Source organism: Pinus tabuliformis, chromosome 1_1, assembly GCF_031772625.1.
Source record: "Pinus tabuliformis cultivar Carrire ecotype Pingquan chromosome 1_1, CPIR1, whole genome shotgun sequence".
NCBI classification, from domain to species: domain Eukaryota; kingdom Viridiplantae; phylum Streptophyta; class Pinopsida; order Pinales; family Pinaceae; genus Pinus; species Pinus tabuliformis.
Genome location: NC_142297.1, coordinates 94,236,908 through 94,260,786, shown reverse-complemented (window position 1 = coordinate 94,260,786; position 23,879 = coordinate 94,236,908). Strand labels below are relative to the sequence as shown.

Genomic DNA, 23,879 nt, shown 5'->3' with positions numbered 1-23,879 from the left:
CTGTCAAAAGCGCAGATCCTGTTCAACTGTCTCACAATCACCACTGATGTTTTAAACTTTTTCTCCTACCTCTCTGTAAGAGCTAAAACCATTTCAGCCAAGCATGACACCTGAAAGACAGTAGAGAATTCTGTATTTTGTCTCTGTTTTGCAATTGGGAGTAGAAAATTAGAAGGGCACTTGCACCATGAATAGACATTTTGTCACAGACTCACAAATAATATGCAAGATTTTAGTGGAAGGGAGGGTGATCTCACTGTTAGTGTTTATGTTACTAGCTCGGACAGGTGGGTCTGCATAGGCTAGGTGTCAAGCATACAGAAGATGTCCAAAACCCTCTTTAGGTGTTTACTCACGAGGAGTAAGTGATTATTATGAAATCTTTCCTAATGTTAACTTGGAAAAAATACATTAATTAATTTGAATATTAAGCTAAATTTCTAAGGAAAATAATTTAATTATTTAAGTGATCTAGATCTAATCTCAACCAGTGATCTCAAGTGAGGCTTAGGATCTAATCCTAGCCATCCATCACTTAGAAAATCTAGGGTTTGAAATCTAACACAATGAGATATTATAAAAAAGACTAAGGGAGAGGTGAAGATACATTATTATTGGGAGAGCGACTGTCTCAAATGAGTGAAAGACTCAAGACTAAAGAGAAGTGAAAAGTGTGCAGCTACACAAATTTTGGAGCACAGGTTTGGAGGTTGAGCGAACAAGATCGAGGCTTGTTTGTGGAGAAGGCCGAGGGTGTGCCATGTGGAGGAGGCCGAGACTTGAGAGGCCGAATTTCAGCAGGCAGGTCGAGAGTTTGGTGAGGCCATGAGGGTTTATTCCAGACTTGAGAGGAAGCCGAATTGCTACAGGTGGGCCAAAATTGTGAAAAACAGGCAGCAGAGGTGCAAGTCAAATTTCTGAGGGGGCCGAGTTGCCCAGTTTGGTTACTGTAATTTCTGTGTATTCTCTGTGGGTTGATTTCCTTGATAAAGGAAGCCCTAATTTTCCCGAGTAATAGAAAGTGAAGAAGAATTTGTTGGGCATAATTTTCTGCCGTGTTTTGTGACTGATTTTCCATTTGTTTTTCACTGCAAATTTATTTAAAATTAAATACCAGTGTACTTGTTTTGAGCAGTTTTTAGAAAAACATTTTACTAGGTGAAAGATTTTCTACTAAGAAAATCAAATCAGATCTGATATTAGAATATTAACACTTAGCAAGTGGTAGATGACTAGTCCAAAACCTACAGTATTGCACAACTCTTCATAAAACACAATCATGGCCAGAACATTGTAAGTTGATGCACCCTGCCATAGGAAGCTTTGGCCTCTTCCACCTCGAGATCTTCCAACATCATGGCTCCATTATAAAACAATAAGAAATCAATAAATTAAAACACTAAATATGAGGAAATCAGAAGATGGAAAAGTCATGGGGGAGAAACTTTTACCACTTGCACTGACAGTCATCAAATACAGCCTGTTGCCAGCAGCCGTTGCAGTGACTAATGCATGTGGTGATTCTATCTCGTATTGATAATATTTTCTACCAGAGTCCTCCTTGACTTCAGCACTTTTTAGCTTCCCTTCTATATTATTTCCAATCAGCTCTGGTCCAAAAGCATATATAACTTTCTCAGGTGGCCCAATGTCTTCAATTCTAGCGTTTTCATCATTGTCTACATCATTAAAATGAAAAATTCAGATGTATGATTGGTATCCAAGAATATAAAATTTGAGTGGCATGCTAATAAATCATGCTCTCAAGAAATAACTATCCAAAAATTCAAACCTAGCATCATTCAACATTTGAAATTTTGCATAGAATGTACCATAAAGTTATGTGAATCCAATAACTAGGAACAAAATGCAACAAAAATCGTCCAGAACTTCTCACCGCAATCACAAGATAAAGGCAACAAAACATGAGGAAAAAAATGCCATCTATGAGAATACACAGTAAGCAATACTAGAAAATATACCAGCTATTCAAAATGTTCATCTCAACTACTATGGCAACGTGTCTGCTCACTGGTCAAGCGTTTTTTGGTAGTCTGATTACAGAGTTATTATAAGCCAACTCATGCTACAATTCAATGTCTCCCACAAGAAAAAGGATCAGCCAATCCTACCACCAAGATCTAACAATTAACAGAACCATGTCCGATCATTCCCACATTCACATAAAATTGATCCAATTAAGCTTAGTTTTCAAATCTATCACACCGGCCATTTTATTTCACTTTTATTTCACTTTTGCTTTGTAATTGCCATGCACTAACGAGAAGTAGAACAAACTTCTCCGTAATTGCCATGCACTAACGAGAAGTAGAACAAACTTCTCCGTAATTGCCATGGCACTAATGCGAAGTAGAACAAACTTTGCAAGCTTCTCGAGCACAATAAATACTAGGATTGTTAAGTTGATAAGCAATTCAAACAAGAATGGCAAAGTAAAACATTCATTACGCAAATAAGTCTGTGCCTCACCATGGGTTTGCTTAGACATGGCAGCAATGATGTCCGAAGAGCATTTAACCAATTTGATTCAAAAGGGACGCCGTCAAGTTCATCTTAGCTTCACCATTAAGTTATTTTCTCACCATAGTGTTGTTCCCTAGCAAGAAATGACAGCTTTCCCCCAGGGATATGCAGTTGAAAATAATTATATTAAAGAAGATATTAATTTCCAAGAGTAGTCTAACTAGACCACAATTTTGCCCGGAAAATAGTGGAAATTCCGGCAAGATTTTGAATAAAATCTGGCAGCAGTTTTGGGAAATTGGGTGCCAAAGGGGTTTTTGATGGTGCTGAATCTATTTCCACCATCAAAAAAATAATTAAACACTCCCATGATTAGATTTTTTAAAAAAAAATGGCTGGATTTTGGTGAAAAATGGCTTTCCGGGCAAAATTGTGGCCTTGGTAGACAATGCCTTAATTTCCACAAACTGGGTAATTGAAATGAAATGGATTTCCGGAAAAAAATGTGACCAAACTGGGCAATTGAAATGAAAAGTTGTATTGTATCTAGTGTAATGATTCAACTGCATTGGTCATCTTCTCACTAGTTTTCAAAACAACAAAGAAAGAAGTATCTGATGCAACCATGAAGTGGTATAGCAGAGCTAAACAGTCAAGGATTAGATAGTAATACAATGGTGCCCTTAAGTGCATTTGTTGGTGCTATGGATATGTTGCTATAGTGCCTTTAAGTGCTTGCCAGGGCAGCTAGAACTTGCCAAAGATTGTTTTAAATGGTTGGAAAAACAGAAGTAAACTTGATGCCTATGCAATATTTTCTATTTTATTGATCTGAGTGAAATGATTAAGTCTCATGGTGAGGTCATGAAGAGGGACTAGACCAATAGATTTGGAGGGACACCATGGTGGAAGAGTGTAGTTCCATCATGAGGAATGATGTTTGGGAGATAGTATCAAGGCTTTGGGAGATAGTATCAAGGCCAGGGGGTTGATTTCTTTGAGGCCGATTTTCCTAGTGGGGTTGAGTTTCCAGGTTCTCAGCAGTGGTATTTTTCTATGTATCTTAGTTAGTCTAACCCATAAGTTTCCATAGTTTAATAATATAAAGGAAGGTTGTACTGGATACAAATTTGTTGTTGTAGTGTGATTGATCTTTCCATTTTTCCACTGCTCTAAGATAATATATATAAAATAATATAAATAATGTAAAACAATAAAAACAATAAATAATGATTAAATAACTAGTAATTAGTTAATGGAGAGGTAGGTCCTAAAGGACATGACTGTTAGTGAAGGGGTACCTGCATAGGGTATATACGCAGACCCTCATTCTCATTTGTAAGTGTTGGAGAAGATGTAAGTTGTAACTAGGTTCGGTCTTCATATATGTAATTTTGATATTTGTACTTAAAGAAAAGATAATTTATTTTGATATTATTTGTCATTGAGTTTCTTGCTCATTGAAAATAGGTCAAGCACATTCTGAAGTGCTTCTAGGGAGTCAAAGTCAAAATGTAATTATGATGAGACCCTTTAAGGGCATGTTACATGATACATCATGTATGATGTCATACAAGGTCATGGGAACACCTCCAAGGCAAGTCAAATACTCTCCTGGCAGCAACAAAGACTACAAGCAGTAAAAACGATGGAAAATTATTGAATTATGGCACAAACTGTAAGTCGGCCTAATGGACAGTCATGTTGGCTTGAGAGAGGAGGGACAGACCTCTATTTATAGCGGTTGTCTACTCCTCGTTTGGAAACACACTCAAGCTCTAAAAACCACATACAAGAGAAGCATAAAAGGAACGAAGACAAGGGCAAAAGAAGTATGTTAGGGCAACAAAGATAGAAGGAAGGACAATGAAGGTACAGGTCTTCTTTCTAGGGCATCAACAGCCACACGTGCGAAGAGATAGGGTACAGTCTGCGGCCAGAACAACAATGAAGTGGCAAGGGTGTATACTTTATAGTTTGGGCTAGTAATTAGGCCTAAAAGGACCTCATACTCCAATGTTAAAGGCAGCCCAACAAACGAAGAAGAAAAGATTGTCTTTAGGGCATACACACAATCACACGTGCGAAGGAGTAAGGGCAGCCTGCGGCTACAACAGCAGTAAGGTGCAGGTCCTTATATCTCACTGTTTTTGGGTGCAATCTAGTCCTAGAAGGTCTCTCTCTCCAACAAAGAAGAAAGGAAAAGAAGACAAGGAAAATGAGGATTGTTCCAACGTTTTGTTCACACGTGCATCAAGCAAACTTCACAAGTTTGACAACAGTCAAGGGCAGCAGCATGAGAAATCTCACTTGAATGTACTTTAAGGTCTACAAGGTATCTCAAAGGAAGCAAAGAAGGTCCTCCTTATAGCGAAGTAAAGGAGCCCTAATATTCTAGGGTTTCCTAACCTAGAAGACAAAGTGCCAGAAGAAGTGCTGGAAGATGTGCCGGAAGTGACAGTGCGGAAAGAGGAAGGATTTGACTCATGCTTGGAGGATATCCTAGTCAAGGGTCTAGGGTTTGGCAGTTGTTCAAATAAAAAGCTTCAATAAGAGAAATCTTACAAATGGTTTCCCTCTCAAGAGTGGAGAGGCTTTGTCCCTGGTAGAGAGCCAAATTCTGCGTTCCTATTATTTTGTTTTGGTAGCAATTTGATGAAGCACACACATATGCACTAATAAGAAGAAGAAGAAGTATAAGGCTTAAGCTAACTAAGAAAAGGTAAAAAGACTTCACAAATTGTTATCAAGTCTCGGAGAATCATCATAATGCTACTTTGCCCTAGATTCTCTAATAGTAAGCATCTCATATCACAAAAAATCTTTTATAATATTCAATATACAATTACTTGTCCTACAAAATTCGTTTACGTTCTAATACTAAATGTAACGAACAAGGTTTGTATACGCAGCGGAATAATCTTCAAAGGACTTGGAAGATGTAAACATCCATAGTAGGACAAGTAATGATATTGAATATTATAAAAGAGATGATTACAAATGAGAATGAGGGTCGTCTTATATACCCTAGGCAAGTAACCCTTCACTAATGGTCATGTCCTTTAGGGACGTACCTCTTCATTAACTAATTACTAGTTTTTTAATCATTATTTATTGTTTTACATTATTTTATATATATTTTATTCATAACATTGTCTTCATCTTCAAAAATCTTTGTCCTCAAAGTTTACTGATGAAAGGGCTTGATCTATTTTCTCGTTTTGAATATCTTCTCGCCACTAAACTTTCATCTTCGTTGATACTAGACGATATGATGCTTTGAGTGATAAACAAAATTGTCGAACTGAGAATGAATCTGACCATCCTAGATTAATCTTCTATGGAATCTTCTGATGATTGGAAATTTGTAGTGAATTGTTATCATATGATTGGATTTTGCAAACTTAAGTATTCCTCAGAACATAAATTTGTTGCTTTCGTTCTAAATGGTTCAAATATGTAGACTGACTTAGTTGTTTACTCTGTGATTCAGATGTCGATAAGGAGCTCTTGTAGTTTGATCTTGCTCTAATCTGTTTGTGGTGATATCCTGATTTACTTCAGGTACTGTTGTTGTTGAGTTGGTTACTGAATCACCACTTGGAATTTCCATTGTTTGAACTGCAACACCTGAATATGTTTTAACTTGTATTGGTTTCTCATCTTCATGAGTTGTGTATTAGAATCAATGTTGCAGGAAGCGTACCCCCCCCGGTTCCAAGGCCCGATGCGCGTCTTGTGCGGATGCGTCCAGGAAGCGTCCTCGGAAGCACGCTTCCAAAATTCGGAAATGTGCTTCCGCCTGTTTTGGATGCTTTCTGGAAATTTCGGAAGCTTTCCTCCGAAGCGCGCTTCCGAATCTCCGAAGCGTGCTTCGTAAGATGCTTCAGCAGTACGAAGCATGGCGCTTCGTACGATGCTTCAGCAGTACGAAGCGTGGCGCTTCGGAGGGCAAAGCGTACGCTTCCCGTACGCTTCTATACGATTCCGAAAAAGCGCCGCGCTGTTTAGAAAATCGTTTTTTTTCAATTTTTTTTTTAATTTTAGGTGAGTTTGCTTGTTGGGGGTGGGTCCACCTTGGATTAGGGTGAAGAATGAAGTAAAAGTGACATTCTCTTTTATTTTTCATTTTCATCCTTTTACTTAAATTTTTAACATTACTATGAAATGACTCAGGATGTTTGAGAGTGGTTCCAGCCTCATTGGACTTCATATGGAGAAAATAGAATTTCATATCCTATTCAAAATTCAGCAGACTTAACAGTTTTCAGGAATTCAGGATCAATGGGATTGTGGCATTTCATTAGATTATATCAAGTATGAAGGTATGCGATTAGCATTTAATCAAGAGCACCAAGCCCTATATGTACCCTAGTGTTGGTGGTGTTAATTGTTGAACTCCTTTGTCACGCGGCACGCCCTTAGCATAAAATTACCTTTCAATTAAGTCAAAATCATCGATCAAGCATGTTAAGCTTTTTCTACTATAATTTAAGTCTTGAATTAGGTAGTTTGATCAAAATTGAGCAATGTTGACTAATATCCCTGGACAATTGAGGTAGAGGCAAAGGCTAGACAAGAGGAGAAGAATCTAGATTCTAGATGGTTGATGCATCTAAATGGTTGATGCTCGAATAATTAATCATTAATGTACAATGGATGTTATATCTATCTTGATTTATGCAAAAATATGCATGTATTCATGTCTTCTACAACTAATTTGGTATTTGGGATGTTTGTTTTGAGTATAAATGCAAAAAAATAATATATATATAGCAGACACTTCGCTTCCTAGATTTTTGGAAAATGACGCTTTCGCGTCCCCGCTTCCAAAAAACGTCTCCGCTTCGTGCAACATTGATTAGAATAATGTTATTTTAGTGATTAATGCTCATTCGGATAAGATCATCTGTGATCTTATTCGCAGTTTCTTCTTAGAAACTCGCTGTTTCTATTTCTTAGTAGAAACTTGCTGTTTCTATTTCTGTAAATACATTTGTATTATTTATTGAGCTTCACTGCTCATTGTAAATCAATTCAATCCATTCATTGATTATGGTATCAGAGCCTGGACCCAGGTTCGATTCCCCTAAGTTGTGTTTGACGGGGGGCGTTGGAAGAATCACCGCACTTCTATGGAATTCGTAATTTCCACCCTGGAGATCCTAGTCACTGGTTTGATGATATTCTGTTTGTGGTTGTCTATGTGGATGACCTTATTATCACTGGCAGTTTAGCACCTTTGATCCATGGGATCAAACAGGATTTGTGTAGCACTTTTGATATGACAGATTTGGGACTTCTTCATTACTGTTTGGGGGTTGAAGTCTGGCAGACTGAGAACAACATCTTTCTCTCTCAGTCCAAGTATGCCAGAAGTCTTGTGGACAGGTTCAGAATGCAGGATTGCAAACCTGCCATGATTCCTATGGAACCAGGGCTCAAACTTTCAGCTCAGTCATCCTCACCGCTTGTGGATGAATCATTATTCAGGCAATTAGTGGGCAGCCTCATCTACTTTACTGCCACTAGACCTGATATCAGTTTTGCAGTGAGCTACATTTCACGCTTCATGTCAGCTCCTAAGGCTGATCATTGGATAACAGCGAAACGTGTGCTGCGTTATGTGAGTGGCACTCCTGATTATGGACTTCTGTACACTCGGAGTTCAGATCCTACACTCAGTGGTTATACAGATTGCGACTGGGCAGGTTCGGTTGATGACCGTAAATCTACAACTGGGTATGTGTTTAGTTTGGGATTCGGTGCTATCACATGGACTAGTAAGAAGCAGCAGGCAGTGGCTCTCTCCTCGACAGAAGCAGAGTATCGGGGAGCAGTTAAGGCATCTTGTGAGGCAGTTTGACTTCGACGTATGCTTGTGGATATGCATGTTTCCCAGGCAGGTCCTACTCCCTTGTTCTGTGATAATCAGGAAGTGCTCAAACTCGCCAAGAATCCAGTCTTCCATGAAAAAACAAAGCATGTGGAAACCCATTGTCACTACATTCGACAGCTTGTTGAAGACGGATCCATTCAGTTGTTGTATGTTCCCACAACGGAGCAACCAACAGACATTTTCACCAAGCCCCTTGGTCCTAATAAGTTTGTAAAATTCAGAGGGTCTATAGGTGTTGTAAATAGATTGAGCATTAAGGGAGGGTATTAGAATAATGTTATTTTAGTGATTAATGCTCATTTGGATAAGATCGTCTGTGATCTTATTAGCAGTTTCTTCTTAGAAACTTGTTGTTTCTATTTCTTAGTAGACACTTGCTGTTTCTATTTCTGTAAATACATTTGTATTATTTATTGAGCTTCATTGCTCATTGTAAATCAATTCAATCCATTCATTGATTATTGTGATGTTTACTGGATTGGAGTTCGTATCTTTTTCTTCAACTTGGACCAAAGACTTGGACACTTCTTTCATGATAAATTCTTCTAATTTTTTGTTCAATGATTTCTTACCATTTTTAAGTTTATTAATTTGAGTGAGTAGATTTTGATTATGAAATTTGAGACATAAGAGTTCCTCATTTTCTGAGCCAAATTTATTTTGGCATTCAAGCTTCTTGTCTCTTAAACACTTGATTTGTTCTAATAATTTTTTGTTAAGGTTCTTTAAGCATAACTTTTCCTCTTCTTTCTCTGATAGACTTTCGTTGAATTTCTTGTCAATTTTTTTTTTTTCTTGTTTTAACTTGTGCTTCTTAGTTTTACACCTTTTGACTAGTGTAGGTAGTTTCTCTATATGATCTTTTAAACAAGAATTTTCTTCGTTTTTATTGGATATGGCCTCGTCAAACTCTTTTTTCTTTTTTGATATTGAGTTTTGATTCATTTTAAGTATCAATTTTGTAATATCCTTAAAGTCTTTTGACACCACATTATCAATTATTACTTCATTCTCATGTTTCGAAATGTCGTCATCTTTCCCTTATAAGAAAACATCATTTTTTTTCTCTATATTTAACATGAATGCACCCAATTCTATAAACCAAGGTTGACCAAGAATTATGTCAATCTCTCTATTAAACATAATTACAACATGGAATTGAGTATGTACTCATAATGATCGACTGTCACTTGTAAATCACTAATTTCATACTCTTTTTTGCCATAAATATCTTTTCTTTCACCAATGTTTGGCTGTTGAATTAATAACTGATTTGCCAAATTAATATTGATGTAATTTTTCTCGTTGTTTGTGTTGATAACGATATTAATTTATTTTCCTTAGATACTTCATTTTAATGTAATTAATCCGTGATCCATAACTGAAAGACCTTTATAGGAAAATCTTCTTTCTCTTATGTTATGAAATCCATATTGCTTCAATGGAAAAATGCCCTAATATTTCACTTTTTCTTGGCTTACTTTAACGTTTTATGAGCTTTTTTTTTAATTCCTTATTGAAACTCTAAGTACCCTTTTATGATATTCCCTCTTTTTCTTTTTAAATTAAGCTTTGGCGAATTTGTAATTAAATAGAATAGTAAAAGTATCACTCTATATCTTTATAATATACCACCCATTTTTTTCCCTTTAAATTATATATATTTATATATTAACTTGGGACTTTTGAATATACCCTTGAATTATTATTTTATTTATTTTTTATGTTTTTTAGCTCTTTCGATTTGATGAATGACGTAACTCTCCATATAGTCACGTGGGCAATTAAATTCACTCACTGGTATGGATTTGGAAGGAAATGTCTCCACAAAATTGTGAATTATGTATGGACGCGTATTCCCCTCCGCAGTGGTTATTATTTTAATGTATGAAATATATGGACGGAAAAAAAATACAATTGTGACTGTTACAGTAAATGGCTATATGCTATGGACATTAATTGATGGATCAATGAAATAAAGGGTCTAGGGAGGAGGCAGTTGCGAATAGAGCAGTTGTTGATCAAGCAGGTGGTAGCGCGGTCAAGAAGCGTTGATGGTTAGCGGATAATGGTGGGGAGTGGATGCAGGGCAGAGGAGCATGGTTTTGTCTACTCCATGGTAGTGACCGTTGATCACTGTTAGACGTTGGGGAAGTGGCAAGGAAAAGTGGTAGTGTGGTGGCGATAAGGACGACTGGTCAGATCCTTGTTGCACTGCTATCGGCATTACGATTTGGCAGTGGTTCGGCCGCAGCGGAACTTCGACAGCGTAGTCAGGGAGCAGTTTCGGTCGGTGGTGGCCTGTCCGCTGTCACAATGGCGCACGACAGGTAAGCCGTTTTCCTGGCATTGACTCTAAAAGCAACGAGGGCTTGTCGGATGACGCTGGGCGTGTCCGAGCTAGCTAGGTAAGTGTTTTGTTTTGTATTTTTTTTTAATCTTATTCTTTTTAATTGTTATTTTTATATATAATTTTTTTTTTTTAAATATTTTTTTTTCTTTTTTTTTAATGTGCTTTTTTATCATTTAATGACCAAAGGCCTAAATTATAAATTGGGGAACCTCCCAATATGTGGCTCAAAGCCTGATTTCCAATGACAACGAATTGACGGAGGGTTGATGGCCAAAGGCGAGGATCTGCCAACCTGGCGCTAATACCAATGTAACAAACAAAGTTCGTTTACGTTCTGATACCAATGTAATCAACAAGGTTTGTATATGTAGTGAAATAATCTTCAAAAGACTTGGAAGACGTAAACATCCAGAGTAGGACAAGTAACTGTATATTGAAAATTATAAAAGAATTGATGTGATATGAGATGATTACAAATGAGGAGGAGGGCCTGTTTATATACCCTAGGCAGGTACCCCTTCACTAACGGTCATGTCTTTTAGGGACATACCTCTTCATTAACTAATTATTAGTTATTTAATCATTATTTATTGTTTTACATTATTTATATTATTTTATATATATTTTATTCATAACATTGTCTTCCTCTTCAAAAAGCTTTGTCCTCAAAGCTTACTAATGAAAGGGCTTGATATATTTTCTCGTTTTGAATATCTTCTTGCCTCTGAACTTTCATCTTCGTTGATACTAAACGATATGATGCTTTGAATGGATCTGACCATCCTAGATTAATCTTTTGTAAAATCTTCTGATGATTAGAAATTTGTAGTGAATTGTTATCATAGGATTGGATTTTGCAAACTTTATTATTCCTCGGAACATTAATTAGTTATTTCCGTTTTGAATGGTTCAAATATGTAGACTGACTTAGTTGTCTACTCTTGTGATTCAGATGTCGATAAGGAGCTCTTGCAGTCTGATCTTGCTTTACTCTGTTTGTGGTGATTTCCTGATTTACTTCAGGTACTGTTGTTGTTGAGTTGGTTACTGAATCATCACTTGGAATTTCCATTGTTTAAACTGTGACACCTAAATATGTGGTTTCTCATCTTCTTGAGTTGTGATGTTTACTAGATCGGAGTTCGTATTTTTTTCAACTTGGATTGAAGACTTCGACACTTCATTCATGATAAATTCTTTCAATTTGTTGTTCAATGATTTCTTACCATTTTTAAGTTTCTTAATTTGAGTGAGTAGATTCTTATTATGATTTTTGAGACGTAAGAGTTCCTCATTTTTTGAGTCAACTTTATTTTGGCATTCAAGCTTCTTGTCTCTTAAACACTTGATTTGTTCTAATAATATTTTGTTAAGGTCCTTTAAACATAAATTTTCATCTTCTTTCTCTGATAGACTTTCATTGAATTTCTTGTCAAAACTTTCTTTTTCTTGTTCTAACTTGTGCTTCTTAGTTTTACACTTTTTGACTTGTATAAGTAGTTTGTGGATATGATAATTTAAACGAAAATTTTCTTTGTTTTTATTGGATATGGCCTCAAACTCGTTTTGCTTTTCTGATATTAAGTTCTAATTCAGTTGAAGTATCAATTTCGTAATATCCTTAAAATCCTTTAATGGTGACATTTTCGATTTTAACTTCATTGTCATGTCTCAAAATGTGGTCATCTTTCCCTTATAAGAAAACGTCAATCCTTTTTTCTCTATGTTTAACATGAATGTACCCAATTCCTTAAACCAAGGATGACCAAAGATTATGTCAATCTCTCTATTAAACATAGTTACAACACATAATTGAGATATGTACTCATAATGATCCACTGTCATTTGTAAATCACTAATTTCATACTCATTTTGGCCACAAATATCTTTTCTTTCACCAATGTTTGGCTCTTGAATTGATAGTTGATTTGCCAAATTAATATTGATGTAATTTTCCTTGTTGCTTGCACTGATAACGATATTAATTTCTTTTCCTTGGATAATTCCTTTTAATGTAATTAATCTATGATCCATAACTGAAAGACCTTTATAGAAAAATCTTCCTTTCTCTTCTATTATGGACTCCATATTGCTTCAATGGAAAAATACCCTAATATTTCACCTTTTCTTGGCTTCCTTTAACTTTTTATGAACCTTTTTTTTAAATTCCTTATTGAAACTCTGCAATACCTTTTTATGATATTCCCTCGTTTTTTTTGAAATGAAACTTTGGCAAATTTGTAATTACATAGAATAGTAAAAGTATTGCTCTATATCTTTATAATATACCATCCCTTTTATTTTTCCTTTTTAATTATATATACTTATATATTAACTTGGAACTTTTGAATATACCCTTGATTATTATTATTATTATTATTTTTAACTCTTTAGATTTGATGAATGACACAACTCTCTGTATAGTCACATGGGCAATTAAAGTCATTCGCTGGTATGGATTTGTAAGGAAATGTCTCCACCAAATTGTGAATTACGTATGGATGCGAGCGAAGGTGTATGGATTCGTATTCTCCTCCACGATGGTTATTATTTTAATGTATGAAATATATGGACGGAAAAAAATATAGTCGTCAATGTTACAGTAAATGGGTATATGTTATGGACGTTAGTTGATGGATCAGTGCCTCGACCAACAAACTAAAGGGTCTAGGGAGGAGGCAGTTGCGACTAGAGAAGTTGTTGATTGAGTAGGTGGTAGCACAATCAAGAGCATTGATGGTTGGCGGATGACGGCGGGGAGTGGATGCAAGGCGGAGGAGCAGGGTTTTGTCTGGTCAATGGCGGTGATCGTTGGTCACTATTAGACATCAGGGAAGTGGCAGCGAAGGGTGGTAGTGTGGTGGCAACAAGGTCGGTTGGTCGGATGCTTGTTGAGTTGTTATCAACAATACAGTTTGGCAGAGGCTCAGCTGTAGCAAAACTTTGACAACGTGGTCAGGGAGCAGTATCAGTCGGCGGTGGCCTGTCAGCTGTCACGGTGGCAGATGACAAGTAAGTTGTTTTCCTAGCATTAACTGCAACAACGGTGAGGGCTTGTTGGGCGTGTCCAAGCTAGCCAGGTAAGTGTTTTGTTTTGTTTTTTTTAATGATATTTTTTTAATTTTTTTTATATATAATTGATTTTTAATTTTTAATTTTTTAAATATATATTTTTACTTATTTTATGTACTCTTTTTTTGTATTTTTTTTTAATGGCCAAAGGCCTAAATGATAAATTGGAGAACCTCCCAATATGTGTGGCTCAAAGCTTGATTTCCAACAACAATGAACTGACAAAGGGTTTATGGCCAAAGGCCGGGATCTGCCAACCTAACTTTGATACCAATGTAATGAACAATGTTCGTTTACACTTTGATACCAATGTAACAAACACAATTCATTTATACTCTGATACCAATGTAACGAACAAAGTTCGTATACGCAGCGGAATAATCTTCAAAGACTTGGAAGACGTAAACATCAATAGTAAGACAAATAATTGTATATTGAATATTATAAAAGAATTGATGTGATATGAGATGATTACAAATGAGAATGAGGGTCTACTTATATACTCTAGGCAAGTACCCCTTCACTAACGGTCATGTCCTTTAGGGACATACCTCTTCATTAACTAATTACTATTTATTTAATCATTATTTATTGTTTTTATTGTTTTACATTATTTATATTATTTTATATATATTTTATTCATAACAATATACGAGTGTGTTTATTTTATCAACAATTTTAGAAATATTTGAGATAAAATATTTTCTGGGTTTTTAATAAATTGTTGAAGTAAAGTAAATCAGATCTAGTATAAACGAATTTAACACATAGAAAATAGGTGGTGTTAAAAAGAAGAATGAAGGTATTAACCCCAAGACCAAGTGCCAATCCATATGTAGGCTAAATGGAATCAAGGTGTTATGAATACATGAGGGTGAGTGTTTGAATATATAAGGTTAATAAGGGCTGATATGCATGCCACAAATTAGACTTTAATCGCTGAAAACTATGCAGAAAATTGACCTTGTAGACCTAAGATTGCTACTCTAAAACAATGCTATGGAAATGATGTTATATTATTCCTAGCAACAACATAGTTGTTAAATGCAAGTTTAATATAACAATTAATATAAGAGGGATCAAGTCCTCATTTTACATTATCCAAATAACACATGTTTCATTACAAGGCCTTGGTAAAAACACTAAAAGGATCTTCCACAATAAATAAATAAACAACACATGACAAAAATTGCCCACATACTAAGCCTCACAATAGATAGATGCAAATCTACAATCTTCCATTAAGCTTGCCAAAGTGATTTACAATATAGCCCAAGGGTACAGCCCCTTAATCCCTAAATTCCCAAACATTACAATGGAGAGAGTGTTGAAAAATGTGTAACTAGGTTCGGTTTTCATAAATATGAAATGTACTTTTGATTCTTGTAAATTGTAAAATGAAATAAAATCATTATTATTATTGTTTTTGGAGCATGGGTTTTATGCTCAAGGTCTTTTATTTTATAGGTCAAGCATCCATCGAGTGTTTCTAGGGTTTTGCCTAGGTTAAGAAGTCAAAAGAGTCATTGTCATAAATTGAAGACCCCTTCGGGCACATTGTAACTTGTAAAGAAAATTATTTTTGTCCTTAAAAGTGTCAAAATACCCTCCAAGATCAAGTCGGTCTAATTTGAGGAGCCACATTCACATTTGAAGAAGCCTATATAAAGGTGGAAACTCGACCTCCTTGAAGTACATCCATCTCTCTCTCATTCAAGCGAAGGAAGAAGAAGAAGAAGAAGGAGGAGGACGAAGAAGACTTGGTTTCTAGGCTCTTTCTCTCTCACACGTGCAAAGGAAGGCTAGGGTTTCTGCAGCAAATCTAGGTTTTTCCTCTACAAGTTCGATCTTGAAGAAGAGAAGAAAAGAAGGTCAACCGAAGGTCACAAGAACCCATCCTCAAGCTCGCGAAGTCAGAGAAAGTCAAGCAAAGGTCTTGTTGTCGCCTACATTGTACAGGGACCACAACAACCGCTCAGGACAGGGGTTGTCACTCTAATCCCCGGCCACTCCGTTCTAGCTGTCTCCCAACAGCAGTCTTTGTGGGGTAGCTCCTAAGGAATGAGGTGAAGGAAAACAAGGTGGGAGCCAACTTGTTTGGGAGACACGGATGAGTGGCCTAGCTACTTGGCTAAATTTAGCAAGATTAATGATTAGATTAGATTTCTTAAAAGTATGAGACCAATGCCTTATGGAGTCACAATTATTGCTTATTATAAATCAATGCCAAGTAACCGGATAGACACTCGTTGCTTAAATGATCGACTAACCTATATGATGTGCAAGTACTAGGATCTATGTCTGATGCAATGATCTTGGTTGTTTTTAATTATAAGCCTAGTCTACGTGTGACCTTCCCTTAACTATTTTGGAGTTGGTCCCTATTACCGATCAAACTAGTAGAGAACCTAAGGGGGATCTCTAAAGGGCAAATGCTAGGCCAAGGGCAACAAATGGAGACTTAGCCCACTGTCACTTCAGCTAAGGCTCCATTCTATTTATTAACTTTCACTGATGGGAGGAGACCCGTATGCATAGAGTCATCAATGAAGGATAAGTAAATGGATATAAGTGAACCAAACAAACCCTTCTCAGAGGATTTTGAAGGATGGAGCTTGCCTGCTTAAGCAAGGTACTATGTATTCTAGGGAAAGGAAGAGAAGATTTGAGGGTTAGGTTTATGGGATAAGACTTGTGAAGGAGTTCCCCAATCCCTAAAATCCTTGTTAGAATTGGTATCCCGGATGGTTTTTGAAGAATGATCTTTCAAAGGAGTGAGACCACACAGGGCCAAGTGGACCCAATCTAGGGTATGAGGAAAGAATGTAGCAACCAATGATATTCTTACCCTAGACAAGGTAGGGAAAGGATCAAAGAAAGCATTTTCAGTTGAAGTTGTTGTTTTGAACCTATGAGGTACTAGCCTTGGGGATGGCAGGGCAAGTTTTGATCCCCGAGCTAGGGCTTGGCTTTTCTTCCAACTCCACCTTCGGAATGGCTTCAAAATTAGAGGAGATCTAGAGGAAAGGCCAGCGCAGGAGACCCTAGGAGATCGATTTTTTCTACGGCTAGCTTGTTGGGAAATTGATGCCCTAGGTACCCCAACTTGGCTAGACTTGGAATGAGGTGAAAGAATATTATTTTTAGTGACCACCCTTGGTAGATCAATGCTTTAATCTTTGGGAGAATGGAATCTATGGTGAATATGAGTAGGATTTCTTGGTTCCCAATCAAGAAGCCCTCAAGATCACTTCGCTTGCCTTCTAGGTCAAGATGAAGCAACCTTGCAACTTTTATACTTCGATGATCAAAAGGAATGGCTTATCAAGGTCAAATTCTTTGATAGAATTACCCCTAGGAGATTTCGCTCATATCACATGGCACATACATTGAGAGACGTTATAATAGAGATAAATTCCACAATTTTAAACAGTAAAGCATGCAACAATTAACCCTATAACAACGAAATCTCAGTCCAACGTGTTGCACAAAATATTGTCACCATGACATTCTCCAATCAATGTGAGTCTATCACCACTCATACTTTCTTCCTTTGCAAGTCTTAAACCTCAGCTTTTCATGTCAAGCCTTGAAAAATAAGAGAGAGCCCTTAAAAATCTCTAAAACTCTGGTTCCGCACTTTCTCTTAGTATTACCTGTGGTCGTGCACCCACTGGTCATGTCCCCTGTGTATCTGACCGCTTTGTTTCTGTGTAAAGGGTGCGGACCCCTGTAAAAGTCAAAAAGGCGCAAATATATTCTCAAAAACTCACTTTGGGTTATTTCTGGAAGCTTCTAGAGGGAATCTTGAGGTGGCAAGTTCGCTCCTTTGAGGTTCATGCATCCCATACCTAAAGGAGCTAACCCCTTGATGTGAGGAGCTTATCCCTTTGAAGGAGGACTCTATCCCTTCATAGGTGGACCTGTAACCTCCTTCCTTTGCACTATAAAATGAGACATTGGGCTGGTTACTGAGGAGGTAAAATGCTGAATATTTTTGAGGGTAAATGCTGTTGGAATTTAGACTTCCTAATTGAGCTTGAGAGGAGAGATTACATACCTTTTGATCTTATTGGGAAGAGTGTGAGGCTTCTCAAAGTAGGGGAGATTCTTGCTTGGACCCTGGGAGGAGCTTGTACAACATCAAGGCACCAAAGGTTGTAAAGTTCTTTTTATTTTTCAAAGTTAATACAATCAAGTTTATTTTTCTCAATGAGCTGTCTTTTATGGTTTATTTCATGGATTCCTTGATCACCATGATGAATATGATTTATTATATTAGCTATGCAGGTGTTATTTGATGTGTGCTTGTTTGTGTTTGCAGGTTCTCAAAAGGAAACTCATTTGGAGGGTCGAAGCGTGGCTGCCACAAACTAGCGTTGGACTTAAGGTAGGGTCTAAAACAACTCTTGGTTTTTATTTATAAATCGCAATATTTAGAGAAAGGTAGATTTGCTTGTTCTGCTTGTCGCTAGATATCTATAGATACTAGAGAGATCAGTCTTGTCCGCAAGAATGATTTATCCGGCCGACAAATTGGCAACTCCGCTGGGGAACTTGAATTTTGGTTTTTTGCCTTTACTTTTACTTTCACTTGAGAAACTGTTTCTTGTTTCTGGCTTTTTGCTTGATGTGTGTTGGTTGGGTAGGTTTTAGATTCTGAATTGTTTTTTGTTTTTTCATGTTTTTTAAAAAGGACCGCACGTTCTGTTTGTAACACAGTGCGGATATTCCCGCACTGTTACTTTACTGCACAGAGCGGTACCACATCTGGTTATACCGGAAGCCTGTGGACCCTGTCAAATTTTTGAAAAACCTAAAATCTTTTCATCCAGTTAAGCTTAGGATTTGTTTACGTTTTTTAGCCTCTGCCCAGATCTATATGTGTCTTTCAGAAAATTCTTGTGAGTGAATTCCATTGGCATTTTGGTTTTAGGTGATTTTCTAAAAGTTTTGCGTGCTTGGTTTGATTTTCGTTTGGTCTTTGTAGTAACTCAGAGATTAGAAGCCTAAGAAACCTCAGATTACCCTAGTTTTTTTTTTGGTCTTCTTAATGAGTCTGACTGATTTGTGAAATCTGCCTTTGGTGAGGAATAGATCTCGTTTTCTCTTTGCAAAGCTTTGAAATAACTTGTTTGAAAGTTTTGAATTTCATTTTTAAAAAGAAAACATAGTTGGGTGTTTTTTATTAATTTGTTATTTTGAACGAATTAGTCCTTTGTTTGATGAATAACTAAGTAAAACGTCCTCAAAAAGAAAATTTTAAAGCTTTTATTTCAATTAGGTTTTTAGAAGTTGTAGATCTCAAGATTAGATTTTTCATAGTTTTAAGTGTTTTCTAGAAATTTTAGAATCTCTTTTGAAAGAATTTGTTTTTGTAGTTTTTTGAGTGTTGAAAAAGCAAAAGGATTTTTTCGTGAGCATAATTAGCAGTCTCGTTTTGAGTTTATTGGAAAAGACAAAAAATATTTTCTTTTCATTTATATGTTGAAGAAAGATTTGTTTTTCAAAGAATTGCATTCTCAACTTTTTCTTAAGCTAGAGATTCATTGAAGAAAAAAGAATTGTTTATCATCTTAGGTGCATTTTTAGTGTTTTGGAGTCGAGTCTTCACACCATAAAGTTTCATCTCCATTCCTATTGACTTAAGAAACAACCAATAAAAATGACGCTTAAAGTAAAATTTATTTAGCAATCTTTTTATTTCTAGGGCTCTTTATCACCAACATAGCTTAGGCTAGTATCTTGGAGTAGGGAGTAATTAACTCTCCAAGATAGTTAAAACAAACAAGTAGCTATATCTTGGGGTAGAAATAAATTCCAATTGTTACATCTATGCTCTGGGAAGCTCCTCTTAAAGGAGTCAAGCACGAGATCATATCCGAACCAGTGAGGTAATCAATCCTTCCTCATTGGGAACGATAGCAGATATACACGTATTAAAAACTACAAACCTCGGATTGACCATTGTCGAGGAGCCTGGGGTCACTTGTTGGTAAACCTTGGATTATGTCAAGGAGCCTTCAAGGGGATTGAGCTTTGTTACTCTGCCCTTGCGTGTGTATCGGATCACAGACTATTCCCCCAGGTATATTTGTTTCTGTTGGTAACCATAGTGGCTATAATCTATAGGATTCTTTCCTAAGGTGACGGTGGAGGGAAGATCCCACTGTACCTGGAGCAGACGTCAACTAGACTCACCTGGACTCTCTGGGGGGTTCTCTTCACTTGAGACGGTTTAGTGAAGAAACTTGTGCCAGTCTGTTTCATTAAGCAGGTTGTCGGGGTAATTGTTCCAACCGCCCTTTCTATATTGAATTCTGCGACGTTGGATTTCATCACCAACTAGTGTTTTCGATACGGAAAGTTACTGTTTGTGTGTGGTTTGAACTCCTAGATTTTTAGGCGTGTGATTCAAATTGTTTGGTTCTTTAGAGACTTTAGGTAGTTTTATTGAGATTTTTCTTTGTTTGCGTGTGAAGTAATTAAAATATTTAATCGTGGTTGAATTACCGAGACAATCCCGCAGATTTCAGGGGCAACCTCCCGAGTATTCACCAAGCCAGCTTGAAGGGCTACGAGCTCTTGTAACTCCTAGTGACAGTAGAGTTGGGTCACCAGAAGAAAGATAATTTTCTTTAGTTGTTCATCTTGATTATCAAGTTCAAGCAACAGAGTATATTTCCGAACCAATTTCATTTTCCGAAGTTACTGGTAGTGTTTCTTCTACTAGTGAATTAGCTGAAGAACCTGAAATTTCTAAGCCTGAAACTGAACTTGCTGCTACTCCATCCTCAGGATTTGCTTCTGGGTCCTGGTTCACCCAGGGTAGGAAGGATCATTACCCAAAATCTTCCCTCTGGACTTATTTCTATTGAAGAACTTGTTAGTCCGGAAGAAGGTATATCTATCCCTGAAAATCAACCAACTTTAGAACTTAGGGAGCGTGAATCAATCTTTTACAGTCCACCTAGGAGGGACGCTTGGTACGTCTCGTTGACCAACTTTTTAGAAAATCCGGGTCTAAGTTTTTCACCACCTCGCATTCCTTTTCATCCAACACCTAGAGGTTATTATCCTCCTTTGAATATGTCGAGACAGTCATCCATGTTTTCCCAATCACCGGAAACATTTTTATATGGCGGTCCTTCTGTTCCTTCTGGGTATCAGTCACTCACTAGTACTTTTTCAGGAGCATCTCCTCAACCCATTGAGCATGGGTTATCAACTGGTAATAACGGAACTAAACCGTTGAGTGTAGAAGAAATTCTTATGATGTCTGGTACCATTCCAAATCCGCAACCTCAAGGTAGTCAGTTACCGCCTGGGGGGCAACCTCAAGGTACTCAATTATCACCTGGGGGGCAACCTCAAGGTAGTCAGTTACCGCCTGGGGGGCAACCTCAAGGATAGTACATACCTTCGGGACAGTACATTCCTCAAGGTCAACCCCAGACTCAGTACATACCTCAAGGTCAACCCCAGTATCAATATATACCTCAAGGTCAACCCTAGTTTCAGTACGTGCCTCAAGGTTATCAACCTCAAGGTCAGTACCCAACCCAAGGTTTCCAACCACCTTCTGGTCAATCATTTGTACAAGGAGCTGGAAATGTACCTTTGAATTATCAGCCCTACGCTCAACCCGGTTATGGTCCTCAATATGTTCAACCTACTATGGGTCCATACCCCGGAATGAACATGGTGTGGGATCCATCTCAAACTCAACAAATCTTGCAACCTAATGTGCAGTTGTCATCTCAATCTGGACAACCTTTGGTTTCTGGTTCAACCCAGCAACCTGTCCAGACTACTATTCAAACTTCTGCACCTGGTGTAGCTCATCAGTCTGGGCCTAGTTCGCCTCGAACTCCGCCTCAAACGACTGTTGCAACTACTGCAACTTCTGTTCAATCTACCCCACCTACTTCTGGAGTATCGACAGCTCCGGTTTCTACTATTCCTGCATCAACTCCTCAAGCATCTTTACCTCAGTACGGACCCACAATTCAGACTTCGGTTTAGATGCATGTAGGACAACCTAGTCCAAGTACAGTTGTCACAAGTCAACCACAATTTACTTATCAACCGTACCAGGGATAGTACCAATTCGGTCCTGCTGTTCAAAGCCCAGTCTACCAGTATCAACCGTACCCTGGATATACTTATCAGCAACCTCAACAACCCCAGTATGGTCCGGTTAATCCTGGTTTTCCGGGAGGATATAATATTCCAAATGCAATTCCAATTCCAAGTTATCCGGGATATCCTCCTCCTGGGGCTAGTCTTATGACCCAGGGTTTTCGAGACCCTAACCGTCAGTTACCGTTCATTGCAACTTTGGACTTGCCTGATTTGTCGCGCCTTACGAACGATCCAATTAATTATCTTCCGTTTTGGCCGCCAATGCCGAATAAGTTGCCCAGTGATATCCCAAAGTTTGAAGGTAAATCAGGAGAGGATCCGTCAAACCATGTGATGACTTATCACCTCTGGTGTGCATCTAACTCCATTATAGATGATTCAATTCGTTTACGTCTTTTTCAACGCACTCTGATTGGTCTTGCGGCCAAGTGGTACATTGAGTTACCGCGAGCCTCTTTTTATAACTTTAGTCAGCTAGCTACTTCATTCTTAACTCATTTTCAGTTGCCTGTCAGATATGACAATGGCATGAAATTATTAACTTCATTAAAACAGTCAACGTCCACTTATATTTCAGATCACATTCATGAATGGCGACGTCGACAACGTTTAGTGAAAGTTTTTATTCCAGATCAAATTTTAGCTGAATGGTTTGTTAAATCATTATTACCTAAAATCACTGAGGATGTAGCTAAGGCAGGAGTTGTTACTGAAGAGCAAGTAATTGCTCAAGCTCAGTACCTTGACCTCGTTTATACGCAGTCGGGTACTTTACACGAAAAAATCCCCGACCTTCTGAAACAAAATCAAATAACTGTAGCTCCTTCAGGGTCTCATGCCGCTGATGGTATGATTGGTTCAGTTAACACCAAAAGTAAGAAGAAATCTTCGAAGAATTCTTCTCCTATTATAACTTTACCAGATTCCCCGACAGGAGACTCTTCCGCTGAAATTTCTACCGATATTCATGTCGTTGAATCATCTACGGCCAAATCAAAATCCGATAGTAAAAAGAAGGGGAAGAAGAAAAATAAGCAAAATTTGAAAGAGAAATCAGACAAAACTGAATCTACTGACGAGAAACGTAAACCTCGCTATCTTTATCTCATTTGTGACGAAGAGCATTTTACAAGAGACTGCCCTCATTGCGCTGAGGTTGTGAAAATAGTCAAAGGTTCTCAAACGCTTGTTGTCTTAAAGGATCCTTTTCCTAGTCAAGATAGTAAGATGATAGGTTCTTCCTCAAATGCCTCAGAAGAACCCATTATGATGATGTCCCATGTTAGGATTGCAACGCGATCGCAAGATTATGGAAGTAAAAGTCCTGTTGGTGGTAAGGAAGCAGAATCTTCTAATTCAAACCCATCAACTTCAACTCCTGGTTCTGATTCACTACAGATCGAGAAACCTAACCCAGACTTAGTAATCAAACCGCCTACTAAAAGTATACTTCGAAAGTCAGCTTTCAATCCGCATGCGAGAGCTGCTCAGAATTATAACATTGTTGAAGACTTAGCTATTTCCCCTTCAGCAATGTCGGCTTTGGAGGTGCTGCAATCATGCCCAGCACAGCGTAAATTGCTATTGTCGGCTATAGGAGCTGTTGATATTCAGGACTCGAACCTTATAATCTTCGATTTAGAAAATAGTACACCTCGCCTACCTCATCAAATGGCTTTCCAGATTCCAATGTTAGTCAAAAACAGACCTTGCTTTAGGACTGTGATTGATGAGGGAGCTTCTACGTGTATTATGTCGATTCAGTGTTGGAGATCGCTTGGTTCTCCTACACTCAATCAATCCCCGACGATTCTAAAGGCTTTTGATGGCCGTGAGTTCCATCCTTTTAGCATTCTACAGGATTTACCTATAGGGGTTGAAGGCAAAACTGTTAATCTAGATGTGGAAGTGGTTGATGCCCCTCTA

General features: G+C 37.6%; 1 protein-coding gene across 1 annotated transcript in view; it reads right to left on the bottom strand.

Moving 5' to 3' along the window:
• LOC149211805 (thylakoid lumenal protein (Mog1/PsbP/DUF1795-like photosystem II reaction center PsbP family protein)) overlaps positions 1-23,879 on the bottom strand; it is a 240,449-nt gene that overhangs the window by 1,208 nt on the left and 215,362 nt on the right. The window contains exon 4 of the mRNA XM_089391583.1: positions 1,452-1,679. Coding sequence (XP_089247709.1) covers positions 1,452-1,679 — 228 coding nt within the window. The remainder of the gene's footprint in view (positions 1-1,451; positions 1,680-23,879) is intronic.